Raw genomic sequence first — 12,845 nt, forward strand, 5'->3', positions numbered from 1 at the left:
ATGGCAAAATACAGTAGAAGGGGCTATGTGTGAGTCCTAGACCAACCATTTAACCCCCAGTCACGTTTCCTTATGTGTAAAGACTATTACCTGATACCAGTAAGTGCACAAAGTCAAAGTTAGGAAGCTGAAATAAGTATCACAACTATTTTATCTTAAGAACTAAGAAGAAAATTATTTAAATGTGTTGCCTAATAGGATTTACTTCATCCATAATAACTCCAAGACCAGAATAATCCCAGTCTTCAACTCTTATCTCAAAAAAAAAGTCAATAGGCAAAAAATGTCAACAGTACCTCACAGTTTAATTGCTCTATGCATTTATTCGCTAATATTAATGCAGCAAATAGGGGACAAAAGCTCACAAACACTCCACACATTTCACAAGACACATTGCAGGGAAAAAAGTGACTAAGAAGGATCAACAGTATCCTAGGGTCTTGGTGGACGCATTCCTGGGGGAGGTGGACCTAAAAAAGGACAAGCAAAATTCCATTTAAGAAAATAAGAAGAAAAAAAAACACAGAAAAAGAACATATAAATATTCAGGGATATGGCTAGTACAACTGAGAACATGTGTACCCACTTACCTCTAATTCCTGGTGGAGGGGGTCTCATTCCTGGAGGGGGCATGCCTATTGGCGTCCCTCGAGTAGGAGGAAGTCCGATCGGTGGGCCCATTGGTGGTCTCATACCAGGTGGAGGAGCCATAATTCCTAGAAAGAAAAATGGCAGAAATAAAAGCCACATAAATCATCTCAGCCAAAATAGTAGCATTAAATACAAAATAATATTTAAAGAAATAGGCCAAGATACTAAGTAGACAGTTTAACAATTTGTCCTTGACCATTGCCATGTTGGCCATTCCCAAAAAAGTCCACAGCCTTTCATTAAAAATCAGTATCCAAAAGTGGAAAACCCATCCAAAGTTCCTAGTTAGGCTGAATCTTAATTCAGTATCATCTTAAGAATATTTTCAGTCATCACTTCTCGTGATGATATGATTTCTTAACAGACCCACAACTATATCTAAGAATCAAATTCTTTTTGATTCTTGTGATGATATGATTTCTTAACAGACCCACAACTATATCTAAGAATCAAATTCTTTTTGACAACCCCTTACCTGGAGGTGGGGTTGCTCGACCAACAGGTGTGGGTGGAGTCCCCCGGCCTGGTGGATACTGAGTTGGGGCTCCAGCAATGCTGGCAGTAGCAGCAACTGCAGCAGCAGCTACAGTGCCTCTTCCCTGTGGGGTCATTACCTAAGAAGGAATGGTCCAAAAGAAAGTAAATGTAAGGCACATCCTCACATCACTCAAATATAGAAAATAAAAGGTGGGTCACGGCCTATCAAACACAAAATGATTACAGCAAATCTGTACTTCTGTGATTGTCATTTAAAACAATTTTGGCACACCATCACAATCTCCTTTAAGCTGAGAATGCCCCTATCAACCTAATAAGGCTCTTTGAATTTTCTCAGCTCCAGTTTATCCATCCATTTCTCTTTACTCACCAACAGTGGTGAGCAATGTATATTTGTCCCTCACTTGCCTTTACAGCTATGCTGCTTACATAGTATGGGATGTACACTGAGATTTTTAAATGTCCTCAGCCTCAGGATCTACGCACTTTTTCCTAATAATATAAAATCTTCTGGTTCCTCACCTGTTGGGATGGCCCCCCAACCCCTCGGACAGGACCTGCTAATCCAGCAGGTGCCTGGGGAATTGGAACACCAGCTGGTACACCTCTGCCAGCTGCCCTGCCAACCCCAGGGCCTCCTGCAGCTCCAGCAAGTGGTACACGAGCAATTCCAGTCTGAAACAAAAGAAAACTACAGCTTGAAATCAAACGATTTACCAAAGTTATCAATAAACTTATCCCTAAAAGATTACCCCTTCCTACTGTTTTCCCATACCACCTATATCATATTAGTTCTGTCTTCAAAACAAGAAATGGGTTTTCCCTTTGTGGCTCAGCATGTTAAGAACCTACTCACTGGGTTAAGGATCCAGCATTGCTGTCAGCTGCAGTGTACATAGCAGAAGAGGCTCAATATGGCATTGCTATAACTGTGGTGTATGCCAGAAGCTATAAGCTCTGATTTGAACTCTAGCCTGGGAACCTCCATATGCCAGGGGTACAGCCCTTAAAAGACAAAATAAAAAAACAACAAATGGTCAAGTGCACCAGAGAGGCATCCTATAGCTTAAGTGTTCATCTGTCAAATTGTGAGTTCCTGTATTTTCATGACCCTACCAAGAGAAAATAAATCAGCAACTCCTACCCTTATCTAGGCAGTTGTGGTCAGCACATAGATTAACCCATCAGGAAACTCTTAATCTCTAAGTACAGACAAGCAAGAATTGACATTAAACACCAGGCACATTTTACTTGACAAAAGCATGCCTCTGGTGTGCCTTGATTTAGCAAATATTTCAAATGATGTCATGTCTTTCCATATTAATGTTTTATTATGCCCTACATCTTCTTACATCTTTGGGGGGTGGTCCCTCCACCGTCATGGAAACCAAATTTTCCCCACGCAGCAACACCAGACCCAAAACCCGCTTTTCTTCACGCTCTGGCTGCTTTGCGTTCTTTGGCCTATAAATCAGAACAAAATTTTAGTATGTTAAGTCATGGATCACTCACTCACTAAAATATTTACAGATCATTAATATCAATTAAGGCAATAATTGATGCTAAGATGCTCATGTTAATGATTTGTGACAAAAACAAAACTAGACTCAACTAATACAAAGGTAAATGATAAAGCCCTTTTCCTATCATACCTCAATCCTGCAGAATATTCCCTCAATTTTATATTATGGGAAAATATTTCTTCTTTGTGAAACATAGCTAACATGGCCAAAACCTTTTATTTTTGCTTTTTTGCTTTTTAGGGCTGTACCCATGGCATATGGAAGTTCCCAGGCTAGGGGGAGAATCAGAGCCACAGCTGCCAGCCAAGCCACAGCCACAGTGACGTGGGATCTGAACCTACACCACAGCTCACAGCAACACCATATCCCCAACCCACTGAGCAAGGCCAGGGATCAAACCCACATCCCCATGTATACTTGTGGGATTCATTTCCACTGCACTATAACGGGAACTCTGAAACCTTTTTTTTTTTTTTAATAGTACTGATTACAAACCTGAGAATCCCTTTTTTTCTTCCAGTTTTTAGATACAATGACATATAGCACTGTATAAGTTTAAGGTGTACAACATAATGATCTTACTTACATTCTTCATACAATTGTTACAAGAAAGTTTAAATGGACATTCAACATGTCTATTTTATACAAATGTTTCCCTTGTAATGAAAACTCTTAGCATTTACACTTAGCAAATGTCTCATATAATATATAGTAGTGTCATCCATAGCCGTCATGTCGTACACTACATCTCTAGTGTCTTTTTATAACAGAAAGTTTGCACCTTTTGACCACTTTTACTTACCCTGCCCCACATCTTGCCTCTGGTAGGCAAAAATCTGATCTCTCTTACTCTAAGTTTGCTTTTGAAGTATAACTGATCTACAACACTATGTTATAGTCTGGCAGCCAACATGGTGATTTGATATTTCTATACGTTATAAAATGATCACCCCGCACTAAGACTGTGAAGACAAACTAATATTTCAAGTTTTCATGGTAAGATGAGATTTAAATCATTTTAACTAAATAAATTAATGCTGATAACAGATAACTGAAATAAGGAATGGGAACAATAGGCGATAAAAGCTTAAGGTTTTGCATAAGACACTTGCATATTCCTGGCCTTACCACATATAACACAAACATGAGAAACTCTCAAAAAAACTTTATTCTAACCCCCATGATTCTTGTTTCTTAACTGTAAGCAGCAAAAATAAAACATGTGGGAGGTTTATACCACATAATATGGGTAAAAGCACTTGACACGATGACATTAAACAAATAACACTATGTACTATCACAGAGAACAATGCATAACTTAAGCATTATTTAGGTGAAATTATCTCCATAACTTAGTTAAGAGGGAAACAGACATTAAGAATATGCCTAATGTGCTCATCAAATGTCTTTAGGATTTAACATCATAAGTTTTTTTTTTTTTAATTCTTTTCAGTAAAAAGGTAGATTATTTACACAAAAAATTAGCATTGAAGCATTTACCATCTTAGAATTTTTGGGGAGTTCCCGTAGTGGCGCAGTGGTTAACGAATCCGACTAGGAACCATGAGGTTGCGGGTTCGGTCCCCGCCCTTGCTCAGTGGGTTAATGATCCAGCGTTGCCATGAGCTGTGGTGTAGGTTGCAGACGCGGCTTGGATCCCGCGTTGCTGTGGCTCTGGCATAGGTCGGTGGCTACAGCTCTGATTAGACCCCTAGCCTGGGAACCTCCATATGCCGTGGGAGCGGCCCAAGAAATAGCAAAAAGACAAAAAAAAAAAAAAAAAGAATTTTTGGAATGACCCAACTTGGTGTGTAGGAAGAAGATGAGGAATAAATGAAAAGGGAAGGACAAGGAATAGGTTATGAGTTCTATTCAGATTTAAGAACAGACTTAAGACTATAGCAGGCAGGTAAAACTCATCATCACTTTTCTTTTCGTATCGGAAATCCCTAAGATATGAGGTCAAATTAAACCTCTGGAGAGTATATCATTAACTATAGAAACAGAAGAAATCAAGCCAAGGGTCAAAGATGATGCCTTGTAAATTCTGTCCCAAGGGCCCGAAACAAATTTATCTTTCATATCCAAAGATATTGCTAGTATAGACCCAAATACTCTGAAAAGTAGAAGTAGAATGTTGCTAGGATCTACCAAGTAGTATTCTTTTGTTGCAGGCAGCCACCAGTGCAATTAAAGGAAGACCCCCCAATCACGGGTACAAAGAGGGAAGCATCTTATCCTGAGGCACAGGCACCCAGAGGTTATTCTTGAAGAAATGGCATGGACATATCATAAAGACAGAGAAGCGAAAAGAGGATGGGTTAGGAATTGACACCAAATCCTTACTTATCATGATTTGGACAAAACAAGGGGAATGCAAAGAGACTGGCTAAACAAATGTGAGACCTAGCCTAGGGTATTCTATTCATACCCCAACTCATCAACCATGAAGAATAATTATTATTCCTAAGATTCCTTCCATATGAAGAATAATTATTATTCCTAAGATTCCTTCCATATGAAGGTTCCATAAAGAACCTAACCTAATAATATTTCTCAATTTTTTGGGTAAATTTAATAAATTGGACATTTTGATCATACTACACAGTTTTATTCTCAGGTTAGCCCATAACTGTATTTCTAAATAGTAGTGAGGATACAGTGGCTTTAAGACTGGGAGATTCACCTAATGCAGAGATGAGCCCAGGACATTAGATAGACAACAGTCCTGCTACATTTTCCCTACCTGCTTCAGTTACCTGTGTAAGCCCTTACTATTGTACTGCCTCTCCCTCAATGTGCCATTACCCAAACCCAAAGTGGTCTTACTTGATCTTCCTGAATTCATCACAATCACAGAGGATCAAGTTCATATGCTTGTCAAAAGCCTTAAAGGTACCAATGAAGATCCGGCCATCTTGCAGGATACATCTCATTCTATAGTCAATGTGCTGCAGCATCTTGCTGCTCTTTCCCACGGTCTGGAAGGAGTAAGAAATCAGTCATCAGCTTGTCTGCAGCTACTTTCTCTTGAATTCCTATTTCCTCCCCACGCCTAAGCAATCCAAACTTGACTTCCCTAACAAAAATATCATGCCTCCCACACCTTTAAGATACTAGACCAAATTTGTACCCAGGGCCACTTATACTCCCCATGAATCCTCTACTTCTAAGAATCCCTATGTAGTTTCCCATTGCCCTAAATATATTTCCTCCCTAATAGGGATCCCTAAATTCAGTTCTCCCTTTTAGTATTCCAACGTCCTTTCCCAATTCTAATCCCAAATCCTACCCTCCTACAGAACATGGAACCCTGTGGAAAAAATTCCCCCTGGACACATAGCTAAATAGTGGAAAATTCCTACCTCTATCAAAAGCTTTGCAACCCTGATTAGCCAAATTCAAACTTGATATGTCATTTTCAGTTTCCCACAGGCCTCTGACCTAGTGCCACCACACCCACACTCATCACTGGGAACTTGCATTCATGTTTCACAAACATTTCTTTCACTTTTATCGAACTGAGACTCTTTTTTAATGTTCATCCTAGCCCACTGCACTGAAATTTTAATATGTAGAAATACTATCTCTACATACTGTGGCCCTCTAAAAGATCACAAACCAGTGTAAAATCTTTTCATTTCTCAAGAACTACTTTTGCTCTCTTGGGATTTCCTTCCCATTAAAAATGTTCTTGATTAGCTAAAATTAAACAGAGCCACAAAGCTGAGTAGCATATTCTCTCTCTCCAGACTGCTTTCCTTTGTACTAATGAAGACTCTAAACCCCCACCTCCCCCCACCCGCGTTTTATTTGCTTTTTAGGGCAACACCTGGAACATATGGAAGTTCCCAGGTTAGAGGTCAAATCAGAGCTGCCTCTGCTGGCCTATGCCACAGCCAGAGCAACTTGGGACCTGAGCCCCATCTTCAACCTATGCTGCAGCTTATGGCAACGCAGGATCCTTAATGAATGAGGCTCGGGTTCAAACCTGCATCCTCATGGACATTAGTTGGATTTATTTCCACTGAGCTACAACAGGAACTCCCGAAACCCCTCCATTTTTTATTATTATTAAAGTATAGCCCAAATCCCTCCTTCTTTTTAAAGCAGATTTTTGTCAATTTTAAACCAACCTCAGAGTCCCTTATTTGCAGAATGGTCCCTTACAATTACAACTAAAAGCTCTTCTATATTTCCTTACAAGATCCCTTAAAATATTTTCTAAACCATTTTATCCCTCTAACAACAGACACAGCTCTTCCCCAGTTCTTATTCCATGCAATGCAGTATCATCCTTATAGGTTAATTCCTTATTAGGACCCACAAACACCCACACTCTGGCAATCCTTTCTATTAGGCCCTTAATGTGGCTTCTCAGCCCCTCTGCCTTAATAAATATCTTACCATGATTGCTTTTCCACCAAATCCAATGTCCACAGGAAAATTTCAGGATCCTTAAGACCTAAGGGAAGGCTACAGATAAAGGTAGGATGCAGGTTCTCCTACAAACAATGCAAGCTGGGGCAGAAGCTTCAAATAGTAGATGGAGCCTGTAGAGGAAAGCATGATCTAGCTGCACTGCAATCTACCATGGTTTAAAACAAGCAGACAATACTTCATGAAAATCACTGTAAGAGACATTCAAAAACACCTCCTCATGCTATCACACCCATAAGTAAACACCAAATTTCACTACTCCCTCACATTAAGTTATTTTTTACATACCTAGGTTTAACAATTTGTTGAATTTATTTTTATACAGATACAAAAATTAAGCTTCATTTTCCAATCATAAAATGTAATATTTTTTTCTAGACTTATTTAAAGTGGCATTTTATTCTCTGATCCCAAATTAATACCAAATCATTTCAACTTCAACATTTTGGTACACTTAAAAGTTTCTCCATATGAATTACTCCTAAATTAGTCCAAAATTTTGCTCCTTAGCTGAACTACTTAGTTGTTTTGAATTTCAGTGTTCCCTTCCCCTAAGCCTAAGTCCATTCAAAATAATGCTAGGAAATCTTTCTTCACTAGGAATCAAATATATTACCATGTATGTCCTTTGCTATGATGCCCTTAGCTAAAAGGAAACATACAACTACTGAATGCTTATATGGATATATAGTCAACTTTCTTAGTAATCAAAGGAGCATGCATTAAACAATATAATCATTTTCCCCAATATGCTTTTTAAAATGCTTCTATCATTATGAGAACCCAAACTGGCCACAATTGGTAAAGAGTCTAAAAGTGCTAATTAGGAAACACACAAATTATGTTCCTTTTGGAGTTCCCATTGTGGCTCAGCAGTCACGAATTAGTATCCCTGAAGACCAGGTTTGATCCCTGGCCCTACAGAGTGTGTTAAGGATTCGGCATTGCTGTGAGCTGCAGTGTAGGCTGCAGACCTGGCTCAGATTTGGCATTTTTGTGACCACGGTGTAGGCCAGCAGCTGCAGCTTCAATTCCACCCCTAACCTCAGAACTTCCATATGTCATGGGTGGGGCCCTAAAAAAGAAAGAAAAATTATGTTCCTTTTGAATGGGAATTTGGATTTACTCATGAAAGTAACTCGGTATCATAAACAAAATCTGGTATAATTGTCCCTTTGACAATGCAAATGTTTCCAATAATATTCTTCTCCACTGTTTTCAATAGAGAAAATTTGTCAACAGGTTAGGTTTAAAATCATCTAATTTAGGATGTGAAAACATAAACATTTAAATGGTCATTATGAACAATAGCAATATCAAATAAGGTGAAAGAATATTCTGAGGATACCATTTTCCATGTGGAAGTATAACGTTAGATCTGACCGGAAGAGAACATAAGGGTATAAAAGAAATAATTCAGTAAGAATGGTAAAATGTAGAGGGGATGTTTCCCTATAATTAGCAAAAAATTGATGGCAGTTAAATACATTTTTATGAGAACCTGGAGGAGTATTAGATTGTCTAAAAAATAAAACTCTTAATCATTGCTCAGACTATCTCCCAAGCTTTGTTCTCCACAAGCCAACTGCCTCACATCCTTTGTTCAGCTTTTACTGGAAGACAATCAATCCTCCCCCTGTAAATGTAATTTCTGACCTAAACGCAAATGAGAAGTTTAAAATCTATAATTTAGATCTTCTGAATTCTGACAGGATTCTATTATAAAGCATAGTATAAATTCAGGAATACCTGTTATATGTTTGAATCAGTATCAATTTCCATTTTCACCAATATATTTCAGATTTAGGATGCTGAGCAATCCATGGAGACAGAAAGTAAATTAAGTGGTTGTCTGAACTAGGGGGTGGAAAAAGGTAATTATAGACATGAGGGTATCTTACTTGGGTAATGGAAAAATTCTAAGTACTGGGGGCAAAGGCTACAGAATTCTATAAATTTACTAAAAATCATCTTTTTTTTTTGCTTGCTTTTTAGAACTGTACCTACAGCATATGGAAGTTCCTAGGCTCGGGGTCAAATCAAAGCTACAGCTGCTGGCCTACACCACAACCAAGCAATTCAGGACCCAAGCCACATCTGTGACCTATACCACAGTTCACAGCAATGCTGGACACTTGACCCACTGAGCAAGGCCAGGGATTGAACCCACATTATCACGGATACTAGTCAGATTTGTTTCCCACTGCACCAAGGAAACTCCCCAAATCACCTGTTTTTAAATAGTTAAACTCTATGGTATATAAACCATACACCAATAAAGCAGTATTTAAAACGTAAACTGTTAAGAATCTTCAAATAATGTTCAGGGTCTATAGATTCTGCTGTGCTACAATGGGAACTCCCAAGATTACTTTTTATATTGCCATTGGTGCCCCCTAAAAATAAAACCAAACTAAATATTCAACAAGACACCATTACTAGAGCATACCCCCTTACCAATAATGGAGACTGGCCAGGAGTGAATGAGCCACAAGGTTAGTAGGGAGGAAAAAAAAGGGGGGAAGTTCCTGTATGGCACATCAGGAAGGATCTAGCATTGCTGCAGCTGTGGCACAGGTCATAACTGTAGTACAGCTTCGATCCCTGGACCAGGTAACCTTCAACATGCAGCATGCCACCACTAACCAAAAAAAGCAGAGCTAAATGCAGATTTTCAAATTTCCATTTAAGGAAAATACATCATCACAAAAAGCTTTTTGATAAAACATTAACATAGTGATAACCAGTATCAAAGGTACTGGTGGGAATTTGTAATCGGTCACCTCTTCATAAAAGTTTTAATTTCAGAGACAAAACTTTTTCGTTCAAGTACAAAACAGATTTTAGAGTACAGCTTTCTCAATCTGGTCTTTTTTTCAAATGTTTTATCCCATTTGGCATTTCAGTGAACACATACCTCATCAGCCTAGTTCACAGAATTTAGCTATTAAAAAAAAAAACGGAGTTCCTATCATGGCACAGCAGAAACGAATCCGACTAGGAACCATGCAGGTGTGATCCCTGGCCTCACTCTGTGGGTTAAGGATCTGTCACTGCCGTTGAGCTGAGGTGTGTAGGTCGCAGACAGGGCTTGGATCCTGAGTTGCTTTAGCTGTGATGTAGGCCAGCAGCTACAGCTCCAATTCAACCCCTAGCCTGGGAACCTTCATATGCCATGAGTGAGGCTCTAAAAAAGAAAAAAAAAAAAGAAAAAGTAAAAAGAAAAAAAAAAGAAAAAGTAAAAAGAAAAAAAATTCAAATGAGCTTTCCGGTTCAGTAGATCAGAACAAAAAAGGAGGGCCAGTAAGGCCTATGTTTGTCCATACAACTTGTTTGAGTTTCCAAAGACTTCCCACATTCACTATCCTTACCAAGTATAAAAATGCATCTGAGGATTTAAATGATGGACTAAACAACTGGAGACCTATTGAACTGGGGATACAAACATGTAATAGGTATAAATAGGAGAAATACATTTCACTCAGAACTCAGAATAGGGGTTGACTGACTGAAGAGATTAAGAAAGGCTTCCCTTAATGAGATGGACTTGAAATTTCATCTCTAAATTTATCACAACACAATCATGAACCCCTGTAAGGGAAGAGAAATACATACATCACTTGGTGAAATGATCAACTGTATCTCCACAGCAAAGGGAAACAAAATGCTTTATGAGGAAAAGACAATAAAATAAGCAATATCACACTGTACTAAGAAACTAGCAGCCACGGTAAATCTCATCAAAGTACACATAAGCAAATAAATGGCCCAAAGACCCTATCTCAAACATCCTGGGATCCTTGACAGGAGGAAAAGCTCTCGAACTTTTGGAAAATCTGTACTTTCAAATTATTAAACTACATGAACATCTAAAGCTTCTTTAAATCAAAAGATACAATGGTCAGGCTTGGCTAAGGTGCATATAAGAAATGAGAAGTCACAGAATAACGTAATCTGTTGTGCTTGTTAATCTCATAAAATGATAGCTCCATAACAGGAAAAAATATGCCAAAGTCCAACAGGTGAAAATATAAATAAGTGTAAAGTATTAATCCACAATGAAATAACAGTTAAAACCTGAGGAAAACAATTTTTCCCTTTTGGAACTGTTTATCAAAGGAAAAAAGAAAAAAAGATACCAAAGGTGGTACTAAGGAACTACATCACTCTAGTAATTATTCTTTGTGGCAATCAACACTGTTTATGATGCTGTTAGAAAAGCAATGAAGTAAAACATTTATGAGTCATACTAATATTTATATCATGCAACTTAAAATTGGATACTTATCCTCATAAATGTAAAACACTAACCATATCTTAAAAATACAGAGTATTCATAACAGCATAGCAAACTAGGGGAAAAAAAGCACAAGTACAAAAGAAAAGTAAATAATGAATGTACCGTCATTTATTCACTATCAATGATACCTATGAGCACTATGTAATAAAATGATGGAACATTAATGATACACATTTAAGTGGAATAAAAAATAAATTAAAAGCATGATTACAACTGACTACTTTCTTAAAAGAAAAGCAAAAAAAAAAAAAAAGAGTAAAACAGAACCTCATGCTATGGCTGACACACGAGTATTTAAAGTTGTTGGTTTACCTTCCCAATTTTCTTGGCTATCATTCACATGCTTTAGATTTTTATCATGAAAAAAAGAATATTATCAATTGTTAAAATGTCTTTAAAAGCTGGCCATCTACATACTTTAACATAAGTCTTAGACCTGACCTTCGTCCCAGAAACTCATCTGTTTCTCCTTATGATATTTCCTTCATACATTCTTCTTCTACAACTCTTTTCCCTTAACCACTCTTTATAGTATTAACACTCTTCCACTGGCTCCACTTTGGAGTTTTTCAAAGTGGTCCTCTAAGAGATGAAGGATCAGCCAACTTTTTCTTTTAAGGGGGGAGGTAATAAATATTGGAGGCTTTGTCTGTAGTTCAATTTGTTGCAACTACTCCCACGTGCCACTGTATTGCCAAAAACAGTCACAGGCCAGACATAAGAAAATGGATATGGATGTGTGCCAATGACGTTATATTTACAAAAACAGGCAGTAAATACGTCAGATACTTCACCCTCTCCTGCCCCAAAACAGTCCTAGCAACTAGTACTGTTCAGATGAAACTAGCACTTGAAAATAGAATAAAACACAGTATGAAAAAAATTAGATGGCCCTCCCTACAGATCATAATGTATAATACTATACCTAGGAACTTTTAAGAATATGTGAACTGCCTTGAAGAGTCAAAAAATTCTTGGTTTAAAAAAAAAAAAAAAATCAAGGATTCCCATCATGGCACAGCAGAAATGAATCTGACTAGGAACCATGAGGTTATAGGTTTAATCCCTGGCCTCACTCAGTGGGTTAGGGATCTGGCATTGCTGTGAGCTGTGGTGTAGGTCACAGACACGGCTTGGATCCTGCGCTGCTGTGGCTATGGCTGGCACCTCCAGCTCTGATTGGACCCCTAGACTGGGAACCTCCATATGCCAGGGTGCAGCCATGAAAAGCAAAATAACTAAATAAATAAAATAAAATATATTATGCACACTGACTCATTTAAAACCGCCCTTGCTGTGGGAAAGATCTAGGGGTCATCGATCAGATTCCACTGTATGAAATCAATTCCATTGTCTTGCAATCAAGTGCAGGAAACTACTGGCAAATCAAAATAGAAATATAATCTAAAGAAAACTCATCTATAAGCCCCTTT

General features: G+C 38.1%; 1 protein-coding gene across 1 annotated transcript; it reads right to left on the bottom strand.

Annotated features, from left to right (window-relative positions):
- Positions 1-286: 286 nt before the first annotated feature.
- Positions 287-7,218, bottom strand: SNRPN (small nuclear ribonucleoprotein polypeptide N). Its single transcript, XM_047766862.1, has 7 exons — positions 7,080-7,218; positions 5,502-5,653; positions 2,502-2,613; positions 1,672-1,824; positions 1,127-1,265; positions 591-716; positions 287-470 (listed from the first exon to the last, which is right to left on the bottom strand). The coding sequence occupies exons 1-7, from the start codon at positions 7,080-7,082 to the stop codon at positions 433-435; spliced, it is 723 nt and encodes a 240-aa protein (XP_047622818.1). The 5' UTR covers positions 7,083-7,218; the 3' UTR covers positions 287-432.
- Between the last annotated feature and the right edge of the window lie 5,627 nt (positions 7,219-12,845).

This window comes from Phacochoerus africanus, chromosome 2, assembly GCF_016906955.1.
Source record: "Phacochoerus africanus isolate WHEZ1 chromosome 2, ROS_Pafr_v1, whole genome shotgun sequence".
Lineage (NCBI taxonomy): Eukaryota > Metazoa > Chordata > Mammalia > Artiodactyla > Suidae > Phacochoerus > Phacochoerus africanus.

Bases quoted from the DNA above. Each gene is read 5' to 3' on its own strand.
- SNRPN (XM_047766862.1), bottom strand. The intron at 2,614-5,501 runs GTAAGACCACTT...TCTGATTTATAG, and splicing joins GATGAATTCAGGAAGATCAA to GCCAAAGAACGCAAAGCAGC. The intron at 1,825-2,501 runs GTAAGAAGATGT...CTTTTGTTTCAG, and splicing joins AGGGACCACCCCCCAAAGAT to ACTGGAATTGCTCGTGTACC.